Here is a 17572-nt window from a genome sequence, read left to right as displayed (position 1 = left end):
TTCAGTGTTTAAATTATTATTTTCCTGAGTATAATGTACATGGTATTATCATATGTTGAATCTTGAAAGGTAAAACACCGAAATTTAGTGAAGTAATTTGGGTTGAATTTCTATTATTTGGCAACAAAATTAAAATTGTGTTCAGTTAATCTAATAACAATACATACAAATTATAATTATTATTTATTTTTCATCTTTATACAATTGTATATTATTTATCTAACATTTTTATAATACACAAATACCATTTTTAAATTGATATTTTAAAAATACAAACAGAAAATTAATGTAACACGTAAAGTGGGTCACTTAAAATTAAACTATTATCATATATTTTTGTCTTATTTTGTTATTAAATATGCAAGATTATAATACATTTATCGATAAAGAAGTATGTCATTTTTAGTAATTTATGTTTGAATTATATTGTTATCACTACCAAACGATTTTTTACAGGACCACGTTTAATAGAATACGAAGAATACTTATTAGCAGCTAAAGTGTTTGTATGTGCCGATATGATGAAAGAAGCAATAGATGCATTCATTGCTGGTGATTATTGGTCTAAAGCCAGAAAACTATCTTCTGAACTAGATTCTTCGTAAGTTGAATTATATTTATTGACATATTAATTATCTTTAATCTGTCAAAGTGTCAATCTTTTTTCAATGAACCACAACTATCGATTCATCAAATATATAAGTATATCGCAAAATCTAATAAAATTACAAAATATGATTCAAAACGTACCTATTTTTATTAAGTAAGTTTATTAATATCTATATCTCTAAGAAAAATGCAAGGTAAAAATAACATATTTTGATAATATTATCATAGGCATAAAATTATATTTTAAAATGTTATATTGATTTATAACATTCTTAAAATAACAAATATTTTGATATTTTTTTAATTTCATCCCGTAAACATTGAATATTTAACAATTCTTATTACTTAGCAATTAAGTAAATCTTATAAGACTTAACTGTTTGACAATAAAAGTATGATATATGCATTTCAGACAATTTTTTAATATGTTCCAAGAGTCAAGACTATAGTAGTATAGTCATTAGCATCAAACACAAATGTAATTCATTTCTAATTGTATTTTATTTTTCAATTTAAAATAAATTGAATTAATATCAAACCAAACAACTTAAATTAATTATATCATAAAAATAAATTAAGCGAAACGCATTATTTGATTTTCAGATTTGAGAGATATGTTTCGGAGTGTTATAAAGATAGTCTTAAAAGGGAAGGAAAACCAGAACAGTTGTTGGCTGACATGGATGTGGAAGAGGCGCTAGACATGTTATCAGCCCAGGGCAAATGGTCCAAATGCTTGGACGTCGCCCGACCACACGGACAAGTTGTTCTTCACAAATATATTGCATTATATGTCACAGACTTGCTTAGGGTAAAATAGGTTTAGATTAAACTTATTCTATAGTTATACATGTCAACCGAAGTAATACCCAATCCAGTTGCTTTACTGTTTATAAAATAGTATCAAATCATGTTGAAGAATATAAAAAAAATAAACATTAAAATATTTCAGTAAAAATAAAAATATAATATTATAAAATTACAGTACCTGCATTTAAATGGTAGAACACTAAAATAAGAAAAAATTCAAAATATTATTATAGTACCATACGTTTTTGAAATATTACTAATAATGTAATTGTTTATATCTTCATTTATTTATGGATTTATGATTATTTTTAATTAAAATCTATAATCATATATTGGTTAATTTATGTATGTTATTTGTTTGTATTAAACTCGAAAACAAGATTGATGTTAATGGCTATTAGTTACAATTTGCTTTCGTGACAATTTTGATTAAATAATTGCAATATTAAATTTAATGTAGCTGTGTGGGAAGAATACAAAATGTATCTAACTTAAAATTATATACATATCAATGAACAAAATGTGTATTTCCTTTTCAGGAAGGTAATGCTTTTGAAGCATTGAACTTATATACACAGTATGACGTACCAGCCTTTCCTCAGAATTTCAATATATACAGACGTATAGCATTAGATGTATTCAGTAAACGAGAGATGGACAAAGTAGAAAGCTACGATATCTGGGCCAAGCTGAGAGATATGTTTTTCAAATTGGTATAAAATCAACATTACACAATATTATTACTATTGATTTATTTCAGTGTATTTTTTTTTCATTTTAGTGAGTTAACCAATGCAAACGTCCAAGCACGAATAAATCGCATTAAATTAGTTTTTTTTAATAAACCACATTTATAATCAAACATTATTATATCAAAAAATAGTTAATACAATTATATAATTTCTTACGTTCTTATTTAAATAGTATATACCTCATCTTCAAACTAAAACAATGCCAATAGATATTAAAGAATCTTAATTAAATATTTAAATGTATGTACAAGTTATACTTTTGTTTCGTAAGATCTATTTTTAGTAGCTATTATTTTATTATTATTAATAATATATTGAGGCATTGTTATATACTTTTTTTTTTTTAATAGCATTCTTAAACACATAATACTACGCTTTATCAAAACATAATAACATTTTGATATTCATTAATATCTTTATTTTTAATGTAACTAAAAAAATTAAAATACTCCTAAAAAAATACTTATATCAATAACTATGATAAATTATAATTTGCTGATATTTATTGACTTTAATTCAATCTAATGGAATTTATTTAAATAACTTACTATACTTTTTTGTTGTTAATTTAACTAAATCATTGCGTTAAAATATTTAGTATATATTACATTTATTTAAATATATGTTTTCATCTATTACTTCATTACAATTTATAACACATAATATAATGTGTTAACGTAAACGGTTTTGCATATAGTCTTGCGATGATAGCAGTTAACAATACCTATAAATATTATGCTGCACGTTGTAAAAAGGTACCATCTTTACAAAACAGACCCTATTCTCATGGGAATTTTGATCTCCCAAAGTTCATAAATAATTCAAGGCCTTTGTTTCACAATATGTATTTTCAAATTGATCTCGATTGCAATACAGATCCAACTGAATTTGAATAAAAAAAAAAAAAACAAAAAATACAAAGATCATAATATAATAATTTCAACTTCAAATGTACGAGTATAGACTTGTATTCTATGAATTTACACTCTTTATGTGGTAATGCCGGTAATACATATTTTCATTTTATTAGATCTCTATATATTTTTTTTCAGAGAGGTATTTCTAAAAAATATGTATAAGTAGATGGAGTTATAATATGAATTCAAATGTATATAGTTTATTTATTATTATTTCTATGTCAAAACATATAACAATTTAAAAGTTTCAGTTATAAATTCACAACTTTACTGTTTTTTAAATAACTTTTGCATAATTATTTAGCTAGTATTATTGTCGTATGTATATTTCAAATAGTTTAATATTTACTCTGCAGCACAATAGCTGCTTAATAGTAATTTCATATATTTTTAAAAAAAACCACATATTATAAAGTATAGTTAAATATATTAGCCGATCTAGTATACATTGGTTTCATCGAATAATTCTTATTTTCGAAAATAAACAGTACATTATTGATTAATTCGCAACACAATGTACATACAAATGCTTGAAAAATATCTGCGTTAAGCAATATTAGTAATATATAATATAATATTTTTTTTTAGATGGAGAATACCAATCAACCAAATTCAGAAATTTGGAAAGAGTTCGAAAAGTACATGTTCATATCTCATTTATACGCCATGCGATGTGCTTTTGGTGAAATATCGTCACTCAGCGCATTGGTTGTGAAATTGTTGGTTGCTCTTTTAAGATACACGGATATTATTCCAGCAGATAAAGGATACTACGAAGCAGGAATTTCAGTTCGCGTATGTAAAGACCAATTAAACAATGGGGTAATGATAATTACAATATAATATTAAGTGTGTATTTGCTCAAATTCTGAGGATTGAAGAAATTATAACACTCGTGATTATTTTAATCAAATTACAATTTAAACTGGTAAAGTATTATATTATTAATATCATTATACAAGTTAGTGATATTCTTTTTAACTATAAGGAGAAGTATTACTGAAAAAATTATATACTTAAAATCAAATAATGTGGTTTTTGCGACTATCATGGTTTTACATAAAATCATTTAAATAAAATCTAAGACTATTATTATGATATATTTTAGATATTCAATTGTCACGTTGCATTAAAATAAAAACATTTTTGAGCTTTATTTACGTCATATTATTTGTATTCAAAATAACTATAAGCCACTGCTCACTAGATAATTACAGCTTTCACTATGTCCTTCGTACATATTAGACGTTATATTAATAAGAAAAGGAGGTGTAACGTGATATTCGAAGTAATTAATATAGTATTCAAAATCAAAGGTCAGGTTTATAATCATAAAGAGAATACAAGATAACGAACGAGAATCATTTATCTACATGTGTAATATATATATATCATATATCTAGAAAGATCTCTAAATGAGAACATTAAAAATTCCTTTTTGAGTAGTCTTACACTGTATATCAAGAGTAAACAACATAATATAAATCTACTATATCAAATAATTTTAATAATTAACAGATAATATTTTGTTTATCGTATTAAACAATTACAAATTATGGTAAGTTTGAATGTCAAAAACATTATAATTAATCGTATTTAACTATACAAATGTTATTTATTTGTCTATAAAATAGATTAAAGAATCATTTAAGGGTAATCATTTAACATGACATTATAATTATTCACAATAATTAGTATATTAATTAAATTTAAAAATTATATATATTATGTATAAATTAAATTAAAGTTAATAATATTATTTGTTTGTTTAAAATAGGCATTAATTAATCTTGTGTGTATGATAGAAATACAATACCTTATATTATATAGTTCTATTATTCGTTTAATCATTTCAATAAATTATCATTAAGTTTTTATTTTAAAACAATAATTTATGTTATATCTATATACCTACTTCAGTAATTTTAAATTTAAAAAATACATTTTGAAACACATTATTTTGAAAGAAAAATAATTTGACTATGAATATTATATTATGTTTTAATAAACACAATATGATCTTTTATTACTATTTTAATAAAGTTTTGAATAAAATAATGCTCTAAATAGAAGCCGTCTAACTTCAAATATGCATTTTGTTAATGCTAATATTATTATAAAATACTTTTTTGGTTAAAAGTAATTGTAGGTAGGTAGTGCATAAATAATATTATTTTTTTCATCATTGAAAATAAATCACCTTTACAATATTATTATACTTTCACATTAAATTAATTGCTAGGTACCTTAAGTGAAGAATAAAATATCATAAATTCATAAATACACTAAAAAACTTTTTTAAACTAAACATTAAGGTGATTAAAAGGCTTAAGCACAAACACGTATATTATACTAAGTATTAAAAATTATTTTTATCTATTTAATAACTTAGAGTTTATTTTAACTTAAAATCACTCCGTTAAAAACTTTTTCATAAACAAAAACCTAAAAGTATTAGTAGTTAATACAATAACGTTAGTGGTAAAAATAAATTTAAAAAATATATATATTCTACAAAATTTAAATAAGTAGAAAAAGCAGAAAGTACTAAACTTGGAATTGATGACAACAGTCAACGGGGTAGACAACTCTTTGCTCTTTATACGCATTGCACAATAATGTATTTCAAGTATTTTGAAACGGAACGTCTAGGACTTTTTTTCTACATCGTAACCCCACGTATCTATACAATTCTCAATTATACAAATTTTATAAACATAGCATATCAGTAAATACATTTTATAAAAGTTAAAACTCAAAATATACAATTATTATTATGCTAGGTAGATGAAAATTCGTATTATTATAATATTTATTAATATGGAAAAGTTTTACTTTTTTTGTGCCATTGAATATCATAGCGACATACCAAATACATTTTTCTTAAAATATATGCCAAGTTACATCGTCATAATAATGAATTCAACATACACTTGTTATGTTTAATATTATATAACATTTTACTAGTAGCAATGTTTAGATTTATTCCGCATGAGATAATAAGAATAAAAAGTTTTTATTAGTATACTACATATTTAAATTTATAGTATTTTTTAATACTTTATAATTGTAAACTTTTCATACAAATATAATAATCACCAAAAAAATATATGTTAATCCACTAAATTTGTATTTTCAATACCTTATTACGTAATTTAACATACAATATAATATATATAATTATATTAAAATATTACACAAAAGGCATAATATTAAATTGGAATTTTTAAGAGATTTTATAAAAATGTTTTGAAAAATTTGTGAATCAACTCGACCACTTTTTAAAATACTTTACCGGTGATATTTTCGTATATAATTTATTATCAGCATTTCTAAAAAGTAGACTTAGTGAAAAAGATTTCAGCCCATTTTTATGTAAATCAACTAGTTTGAATTGATTTAATGCATACCATTAATAAATAAGGATAGCGGATTTTCAATCATCTTAGATCGATTTGCTTATTTTTTTTTATGTCATAACTTTAAAATAAATTTTTATTTTATATATTTTTTTTTTTGATCTTTTGATTATTATGAGAAAATAAGTAACAAGTATTAGGATATAAATCTTTCATTGAAATAATGAAATGAGATCGGAGACATACGGAGCCCCTCGTGATATTCTGAGGTGCGTCGATTTACTGCTCTGGCGCTCTACTATACATTAGAAGTTGGTCACTATAATGGATATGTTAAATTTTAATTCAATGATTTATATATTGTTGAATACAAAAAATGATTCTGAAGAAAGATCATCACGAAGTATATTTCATGATTTGTTTACTGATATTTCTATTAAAATAATTCATTATACTATTTGATATTATGGGAGGTTGATTTAATATTTTCCGAGAACATTACATTTATTTTATTATTAGAATAATGTATATTTGTTATTAGTTTTAACTTTTGAGTCAATACCATCTTACTTTTAAGTTTTAAATTGTCTGAATACTTTCATAGGTATAATATCTTAAAATAAATCTAATACAATTCAATGTATTACTTTAAATTACTCTTAAAGTTAAAAATTAAATCATTTTTACAGCCCCATAAGGTGATAACACCAAAAAAAAATACACATCATTGTGAAATCAATACATTATCTTTTCCGCTCAAAATCTAAAATATGATCATTTTTGATATCAAATAATGGAGCCAATCCCGATTTTCGAATTTTGGCTGTATAGTAAAAACAATAATAAGCCATCTGGCGATCATTTTTAACAAAACTCGTAATCGATTTAAAGACATTGACCTATAAAAAATAAAAAATACAATACTTGTTATACTTTGTCTTATTTACATAATATTATTTGTAAACATGTATGCTTCATAATTTAATTGTAGTGAAACATAATATCCTAAAAACAATTTATCATCATAAAAAGTATGAAGCAAAAATTTAAAAATATTTCAATCATTTTAAAGACGAATGATATAATATTATCTTATTAGTTAGGTAACATGACTGAATAATTTTCATTGCATAATTTATTTATCTATTTCACGGGAACAAAACAGTACGATATTTTACCGTTAAATAATTGCAATTATTAATGCAAGTACCTACCTCCCTAGTATACATATTAGACAGCCATTTTGTACATAAATTGTATAAATCTTGTAACGACTAATAAACACTTCCGGTAGTAAAAATATTTAAATCACACATGACACATACTATGTTTATTATAAACATTTTAACGGATAAGAATTCGGATAACTTTTGACTAAATGGCTAATTAATAACACCGTTGATGTTATTTATGAGAATAATGTTTGCATGCTAGTCCTTCACACAGACCATAATACTTAACTTAACGTGAAAAAACTATCCTAAAATTAAAATGGCGTATTATTATTCAATATTCTAAAAGACAGTGCTTAAACAATTTAAAGAAAAAAAATCATTACATCCAAAATAACCATATTGTTCTAAAGAAGGTATAATATGTATACAATAATACTTCTTTTTCACTCCCAGCGGTAATAAATTAGTGTGCTAAAATTAAAAAACAAACTTGTAACTTATGTATTTAGTTAGGTGAAATACATTATCTCATGGACGATACGTTGAAGGGTGTGCCGCTTTACATGGGTTGAAAGGTTAACGAAAAAAAAACGACTGTGCGAGAGACACGGTCGGTAACGTTAACTTATTTACCTACCTACTTTGTGTGTAATACAATGAAATGTTATTTTCTATGATACATCATCTCTTTACATAAAACTCCCGACTTTACGAGTCAAAAGACGTTGTCCCCTCTCTGGAAACGTAATTTTCTTGAATAAATAACAATATTAATCCCCGCACATTTAGCACCAACAAATTGGCTACGTGGCGTATAATAATAATAATAGTAGGTACCGTATACATATTGTACGTATATAATATAATATTCGTATACATTTGAAAACAATGTAGATGGGTAGGTCGGTAATAATAATAATAATACGAGGAGTATATATAATATATAAATATGTATTGTGTATAGTGCTGTATACTGTATATGAACGTTATCCGTTTCGTGTCTAAAATAACAACGGCCGATTTTAACCGATGATGTTCATCTCATTTCCCTTAAAGGTTCGCTAATTAATCGGCACCTAGCTTTAAAACATAATTTTAGAACCCATTTTTAGCACTCATCTTCAATATTTCTCATGCGCCAATATGCATTTATTTGTTATCAAATAATCTTCATCAACATTACATTAATAAGCATGAAACACATAATAAAATGAAAATAAGTTTTTCAATTTACAAAATATTTGAATGATATTATCTCAAAAAGCAAGTTTATAATAATTTTTTTAATGAAAATTAAGTATAAATAATGTATTCGATAAAAATAACACGTACCTATATTGGCTATATCTATATTAATATATTATAATCAGAACTAACAAATGTATTATTATTTATTGTATTACTTTATTGTGAATTTACAAGTTAATAAATGTGAGCCGGAAAATAATGGTTGAAAATTAGTATCTTGGGTTTCAACTGGAAAATTGTTGCATTTTAATAATTATTTTAAACGCAGCTCAGTTTAGTCTAAAATAATCAAGATTTTCAAAAACAAATGATTGATTTAATTTCATATTTTTCTCCATATTACTTCTCAATATTGACTGAGTAGTAAACTTATCAAGATGCTGCATGTAGATTAAGTTAGAAAACACATGCACCGAAAAAAATTAAGGATGTAAAATGTCTGATTATAATAGTATATTAGTATGTACTATAAATAATATCAAGGTAATAACCGCAATAACTAGATTACATTTGGCTGTATCGACTATAATGTCCATATCTATCTTATGTCATGTCACAATCAGTCTCCTTATGGATAAAAATATATAATAACCTAAAATGTGCTTTTTACGTGGAATTCGCCTTACATAAAACGCATTGTAACAGAATTCCGTAATAAATTATGAAAACCTTTAAATAAAATGCTACTGTCAACAAAAGGTCAGTGGACCAGATTGAGCTGTAGATTTTCATAATGAACAAATTGCTTACTAGGTATACTATTACTAGATGCACTAGGCAAAAATGGGAAAATACCTTTACTTCCAGAACAAAAACTACAAATTGTATTTTCATTGTTTTAAATTTAACATAAACGCTATTAATAATTAAATATACAATTTTACTATATTTATAAATCATATTTTCAAATTAACTTAAATTAAAATGTATTGATTTAACAGAAAGTAATTTTAATACAATTTATAAATTGGAGAATATTTATAGTATAAAATATTTACTTATTGAGTAATTATCATTATACCATAGTTATTGTGTACTTACACAATAAGATACGTATATGTGTAAATATATCATGCATATTTTGCGTAGAATAAATAAAATGCAAATTTATTTTATAAATAATTAATACAGCTAAGATTAACCAGTATAAGCACTGCTAAACATTTGTGGTTGGCAGCAAACATTTTTATCAAAATACTAAAAAATGTCATCATCACCTCTAAACTCTTTTATAAGTAATATTTATAATACCCTAAGTTTAATAAGTTGAATACCTATTAAACTATAATAGATATGACATAACTATTTTTTTTTTTTTTATCTATTTAATGTTAATAATTAATTCTTTATTTCAAAGACAACTGTGACACTCCTAAAATCCCAAATGGCCGCGATGCTGTAGTTACAATAAAAATATATTAAATTAAAAATATTACATGCTTATTGGCTCAAGTACATCGTACACACAGCATATTGTTATTATTATTATTATCATCATCATATAATTGTGTCATGACATCTTCATTCGGTTTGTTAACTCGCAATGACTATATTATTAAAATTATTTATTATACGAAAAATGTTCCCCGTCTCGAAGTGCTTTAAATGTATTCGTTCCGTTTCAGGACGGTAATCGTAATGCGGAGGCATTCGTTTTTCTGAACCATTATTTGGACATCACTGATGCCATAGCAGATGGTCAAAACGAGATGATCGACGACACAGACTTGCAAGGTACAGACTTCCCAACCAATGTACCACTACCGCAAACCATGCACGTTGAAAACGAACAACACGAACTAGTAAGGGAATGGATTCTAACAAACGCCATGGACCGAGACATCAGTCAGGTGAAAAAACAAATACTCATATATTTATACCCGTGTACAATCACTTAAATGTATTTTAATTATTATCTGTAATGTTGAGATTATCAATTTGATACGTTTAACACCGTACATACCTACAATTGTGTATGAAAAGTAGTTTTTCTGAACTGTACACACAGACTAATACTACTAATAGTATTATTAATAAAATCTATATATTCTTTCAAAATAAATCTCTTCGAATCAATGTTTAGTCATTTTTTATTTTATTTTTCATTTTAAATATCAGCACTTTTATATCCGTACTAACCAAATTAGAATATTTCATATATACAGGAATATATTGTGACGTCTTATAGTACCACTCAGCCCGATGACCTTCGATCAAATTACGAGTTGTTATACCTTTCGCAACTCCACTTGGGCAAAATAACAAGGGTTACAATTATTAACTAGATACCTATGAGTAGTCGAATTTTTTAAAGTCACATTGATCTGTCGACCATGGTCCTAAACCTTCAATTGACTGAGTTAGTCTATTTTGTACTTGCTTTATAATTACGAGTACATTGTAATCTCTTAAAAAAAGGACTCACTCGTTTATATTAAATCAATAAAATAATTTGATTTTAACACTACCATAATTGTTATTGAATCAGTTTCTTTACGTGTTTCGATTCATTTTCCAAAATGTGCACTTTTATCACCATAGGTATCACAGAAAACCGTATTACAATTTATTATATAAGGTTATCGGACATATACTTTTATATTCTATTAATTTTAAGTGGTATGCGTTTTTAATACTATATTAATTTATAAAACAATTTGTCATGTCACACGAAGTTTTTCCCATACGAAATAACATCATGCTCTGTTTAATAATAATCTGTTAAAGAAAAAATAAATAGGAAAAGCGAAATAAAGGCAATAATATAAAGTGGCCTATAAAAACTCGGTATGTAAGTCGACTAGCTGTCAGTGTCCAAAGTACGACAATCGTCGTATTGTCTCCGCCATTCAAAAATCGTTTTACTTCTTTTTTTTTTAATAAGGTCTCGTGTCACGCATTTGGACGGGTATCGATCTCACGGGCCGTAAACCTTAAGGTTCGATTGCAATCGAATAAATAAAAAAGAAAAATTAAAAAATATATGCGCAGAAGAATGTCTTACGAAAAATTAATGATTAAAATTCATGGGTTGATATGAATTACAGTTTTTATTTTTTGAACCACCTGAATAAACGTTAGTATATAATTACAATTTATAAAATATTAAAATATTATTAAGTATTAAGATATACTTTTTTTATGAGAGTTTAAAATAATTTAATTAATATTCTCAATAACAAATAAATAAAAAAAATGTATTCATTAAAAAAAAATTGTATTGTTACCTTGAGATAAATCAAAATGTATTTTATCACATAAACTATTTAGAATTTTTTCACGAATATTAAAATATTCACTTGTTTGATGTATTTCATTAGATTATAAGTTAAATTGTATCCGTACCTAGTTCCTATATTTTTTATTATTATTATTTTTTTTTTAAATTTTATATTCGATACAACAATTAAACAATTTATTGCATTCTAAACGTATCTAAAGTTCTATATTGTATCTATACATTTACAGCTGAACAAAAATCATTAAATATTACAAAGATATTTTGGTCTTTGAACAAATATTTTTTTTACCAATATGTCAATCGTTTTTACAATACAAAAACATACAAAAGTTGTTATTGACGTTAACTAAGCGTTACTAGCTTTTACATAAACATTTTTTTTCCAATTTTACGATTATTCAATCGTTATATTTTTTAAATGAACGATAATATTAAAAACTTCTCACCAAAGTTCACTTCATATAAATAAAACAAAATATATTAAATAGTAAACATAAAAGTTTAATTATTGTAGTACCCCTGGGCCCTGGGTGGTTGTAAATGTTTCTTTTAAAGGTAATTTTTCCTTAACAACATTAAATTTTAAATTGAGTTTAAAAAAAAATGTTTATAAAAATATTACTTCTACAGGATGGACTAGTTAACTATTCTGTTTTGCTTTAAGGCTTAAAGGTTAAAGAAAAACTATAATTTACCTTGTATAAATAGTTATAAAAGGTTTTTATCGTCCTGTGTGTTTAGTTGAGAGCTATAAAATGTTACCTCGTAAAATATCTAAAATATATTTATATTATGTATACTATATGAGTACTTCCACTAAACCATCATTTTTTTTTAATGAAAGTAGGCTCAAACAGAGTTTTTCATACTTTTAAACTGACGTAAAACGTTAAAACAATAGAATTATTATTATAATGTTATTTACCAAAATAATGTTAAAATATAAATTAGAATCAAATAATTAAACGTTCACTTAAGTATTATTAATTGGTAAATTAATAGAAATTACTGTAGTTTGTAGTTGTACACTTCATACTTGTACACATAGGTATGTAAGGTTCGTACTTACCTACCTAATAAAAAACCGATTGAAAATTCATTGTTAAGTATTTATACTACCTAGTATTATATTAAGTACTACTGCTGATAAAAGAATGTAATAACCCGAACAAAATTGAAAATACGATTAAAGTCTCATCAAAATTGAAATGGTGAAAAGTAGATAGTACTTTTGAACTTTTCTGAAAAACAAAAAACAAAAATAGGTAGGTACATAAATTTCCTTTTTTCGCTCTTGGGAATTTGCCATTCGCACTACAGATGCAACGTTTCGCCAACTGCAATTCAAACGCCAACCCGTTCTGTTCGTAAGTTTTAAATTGTCGTTGTCATTGTCGTGCGCATGCATATATTATAATATATGTATGTACTATATGTATACATGAATATTGACTATACAATTTTCATAAATTCCATTTTCGTAACAGTAAATACATCATAGACATAGTGGCCATAATGTAGTTCATACCAGATTGTATAATAAAATATATTAAATAATAATCAATAATATTAATACCTACTGGCTATACGTTATAGATTTTGTTATGGGAGCGTACAAGAAATGTATTTAGAATTTAGATACATAGGGTTGGGCATTCAGAAAATAATGTCATATTATAAACTATGTTATATAAGTCATTTTAAATATTTTTTTTATAAATCTCAAATTACTTTGAAAAAGATTGAAAACGTCCCGTTAAACACATTTTTTAACAATCAATAATTATAATTATATAGTATAATATTGTAATATTACAACATAAAAGCACGCAAGAGGCGTAACAATATTGTAGGAGTGGCATATTTACGGCGGGGGAGTCTGTATCCCGATCCCCCCTTCGCATCAATATTCAATGTAATATCACGATACATTTGTCACTTGTTAATGCACAAATAATATATACAAATATGTTGATTGCATGAATATTATCATTGATGATAAAGAAATAAAAAAGGCGCTTTGGTGGTGGTAAAATTATGTTTCTTTGGCGAGCACTGATGCTATTGCGATAGAGTTAAATTTTGTCCAGCAACATTTTGCTGCAACACCCGCAGTATATTATGCAGCTTTGTGACCCTAAATAAAAAAAAGTAATGATAACATAATTATCATTATTCGTTATACTACAATGAATGAAGAGTGTTGTAAAAACTATTTGACACTTATTATAATTATCGTTTATCAGATTATCTGTACTTACATAAAATTTCAAATGTCGTAAGACCATATTTTTCTTTGAGGGAGTATAATTTCTTTACGATTCTCTATGTTAGTAGAGAAACTTATAAGTCTGTATATTTGTTAAGTTGCGTATTATAATAGATATATAAGTTTACATTAATTTACATACTTAATAAGTATATATATTTGTTTTTAAATTTATTTTCAGATGTTTTTTCTTTTAAATTTTTAGATTTTTAAATTTTTAATATACAAATAGTAATATTTGTAATATATAATAATGCTCTTTATTTTCGACATGTTCTTTAATGTTGGGAGGACCAACGTTTTAGAAATAATTTTGCAGTATACCGTCTTAGCCAATTTTTGGGATTGAAGATAATATTTTTCGTGACTAGGTATTTAATTTATTTTCCAAATATATTTTTGGACGCTTAATCCCCTCAATCCACCTATTTTCATCTATGGTTGGGGTGAAGACACCCCACAAAACATTGTCCAGTAAATTTTCGGAAACTCTCTAACCGTGAAAAATTCCTAAATACGCAATTATAGCATAAATCACTTGAGTTATGTAGGTTCCCTTACGACCTTATATACATACGAATAATTATAATGTAATCAATATGTAATATATTGTATATAATTACTTCAATGCTTATTTATTATATACATTATAATATGGTAGGTATATGATACCTACTCTCTTATTCGTTAATGTTAAATTTGATTATAAGGAAAAAAAATGTTCATTTTTTCTTACGTCAAGAAAATATTAATTAATTAAACGTTTAATACTTACGATTAAAAACGTTATAAATTATAATAATTTTACGGTAGAAATACTTAAGTTTACACATATTATAATATTATTCATTGATCTGCTGATGATGACAATAATTATGGTTTGAAATAATTGCATTAAACGTATTTTGCGCTCACGTAAAATGTTTAATTATCCTCCCCTACTTGATTTCATATGTATATTTATGATCATAATAATATTTTATCGTGCAGCTAAGGGAATACCAGATACAAAGGTTCGAATAATTTTATAAAATGCTTATATTATAACACATGTATAATATATGTACAATTTCATAAAATGATAATACATACACCGATAAAATAATAAATATAAACATTTATAAAAATAATATACAAACAACGTAATTGGTAAACAATAAATATGTACCTATGTCCTAAAAATGACATTTGAAATACATATTAACATAACATAAACCTAAAAATGGTTTTCGAACACATAATTCAAGTCATATCATATACGGTCGGTGTTTAGATTAATATGCATATTTACATTATAAGACTCCCTGGCATCCCCCCTCAATGTAGATAAACTATTTTGATTAATTTTTGTAATGCAAATAAATTATATCATAGTTTTAAATTTTATCTGGAGCGGGCGGCATATTTTTCAAAATGTTTCATAATTATATTTAGGTACGTACCTACCTGTTATCATATACATACATGCCTAGAGTTACCTATAGATTGAATATTTTATAAATACAAAAAATAATATAACATTATAATATGTATTCCAATAAATGACTGATTATACTCGTAATTTATTCAAGTAACGTATTTTATTTTATAACTCATTTTATTGCAATGGTAAATGGTAATAATAGTATAATGGTACATATTTGCATATAATATAAACAATAATTATTATTATTATGTATAATTTAATTATTACATACCATAAAGCAATAAACTTCAATTAAAATTGATAATGGGAAACTTATCGTTCAATTTTCTCATAATATTTATAAACTAATAATAAAAAAATAAAAATGAAAGTTGTTCTTTTTTCTTAAGAGGATATAGTTCACTGTTAGTTTTCTATTTTAGGCCCACGCGCAACATATATATATATATATATAACGCATTATCATAAAATCGTTTTTTTTTTTTTATGTAATATTACCTACATTAAAAAAATGATAGACAATAATATTTTCAATAGGATACCTATGTCATATCGATATGTCTAAATATTGACCCAAAACAATTAAATTCTCATTAAGAATTTACAATTTGTTTTTTATTTTTACAGTCAATACAAAGTAGAATAATAATACAATATAAAACCGAAATCTTAAACTATCAAAAATAATATTCATTACCTATAATTTTTGTAATAGACAATTTTATTCTAATGGTTATTCAAAGAACATAAAAACTATTTAACCTGAATGCGTTTTACCTATGTAGTACGTGGGTCTGAGGATTTCAAATATTGCATATTGCACTGACAACTTTTGAGCACGTTCACATGTTTAACCTTAATATATTAAAATGAAAATTAACGAATTCAATTTTCAATTGAACTTTCCAAAAAAATGAGTGGTTATAAGAATCCAGGGTAAATTACCCGAAACTCTTACAAAATGTCATTGTTAATCGCGATATAGTCATAAAAATTAATTAAACATTTTTAATGGTATTTAATGTTATCGTAATAATTACATGGTATATAAGCGCATACTTTTGTTTCCTTCTTAAAGGGTTGATGTAAGTCTTTTGTAATTAATATTTTTTTTATTTTCTATTTTCTTTTACTGTATTGTGGACTATATTGTTATGTAATTTATATATATATATATATATATATATATATATATTATTAAATAAGCTGTATTATCCGACTTCGCCCAGAAAATATAAAATACGGCGCTCTGTTTCGGTTTGACATACTACCTAGTACCTTGGTTCAATCAGTTCACGGGCAAATTATCAGTATCCGTAGTGCACTTCGTTTTGTGGACAAATCTGTCTGAAATGGGAGATCTGCATGTGGCAGATTGGATACAGAATTTGCGGTGTATTTTGTTTTCAGTGTAATAACTTTATTATAAAATCAATTTAGGTATTATAAGTTACTGTACTTATATTATATAGTAGATATAATAAAGTTAGGTAGGTATAGTCGATAAAGGATGGCGTATAACTAAATAATTATAATTAAATGAGATTAATTGGTGTATATTAATTTATAATAAAAAAAAAACAGGGCTTATATATAAATTACGTTAGTTATATTTATGCATATTATAATATTAAGCTAATTTTAATATACGTAGGTATATACATAACCAATAACTGCTATTATCGATTTAATTACAATCATGTTTTAAATCCACGCCAACAGTTATTGGTGGAATATTATTGTTAGGAATATAACTATAGTGGGTC

The 17572-nt window shown here is 24.9% G+C and overlaps 1 protein-coding gene across 1 annotated transcript in view; it reads left to right on the top strand.

The window, feature by feature from the left end:
* LOC132921121 (intraflagellar transport protein 172 homolog) overlaps positions 1 to 17572 on the top strand; it is an 87882-nt gene that overhangs the window by 67720 nt on the left and 2590 nt on the right. Inside the window, exons 26-30 of the mRNA XM_060983971.1 lie at positions 457 to 601; positions 1213 to 1420; positions 1959 to 2132; positions 3677 to 3883; positions 10496 to 10720. Of these exons, the coding sequence (XP_060839954.1) occupies positions 457 to 601; positions 1213 to 1420; positions 1959 to 2132; positions 3677 to 3883; positions 10496 to 10720 (959 nt within the window). The remainder of the gene's footprint in view (positions 1 to 456; positions 602 to 1212; positions 1421 to 1958; positions 2133 to 3676; positions 3884 to 10495; positions 10721 to 17572) is intronic.

The sequence above is a fragment of the Rhopalosiphum padi genome, chromosome 2 (assembly GCF_020882245.1).
Source record: "Rhopalosiphum padi isolate XX-2018 chromosome 2, ASM2088224v1, whole genome shotgun sequence".
In the NCBI taxonomy this organism is placed as follows: domain Eukaryota; kingdom Metazoa; phylum Arthropoda; class Insecta; order Hemiptera; family Aphididae; genus Rhopalosiphum; species Rhopalosiphum padi.
The sequence above is the reverse complement of the archived record's forward strand: the minus strand, read 5'-3'. Positions and strand labels throughout refer to the sequence as shown.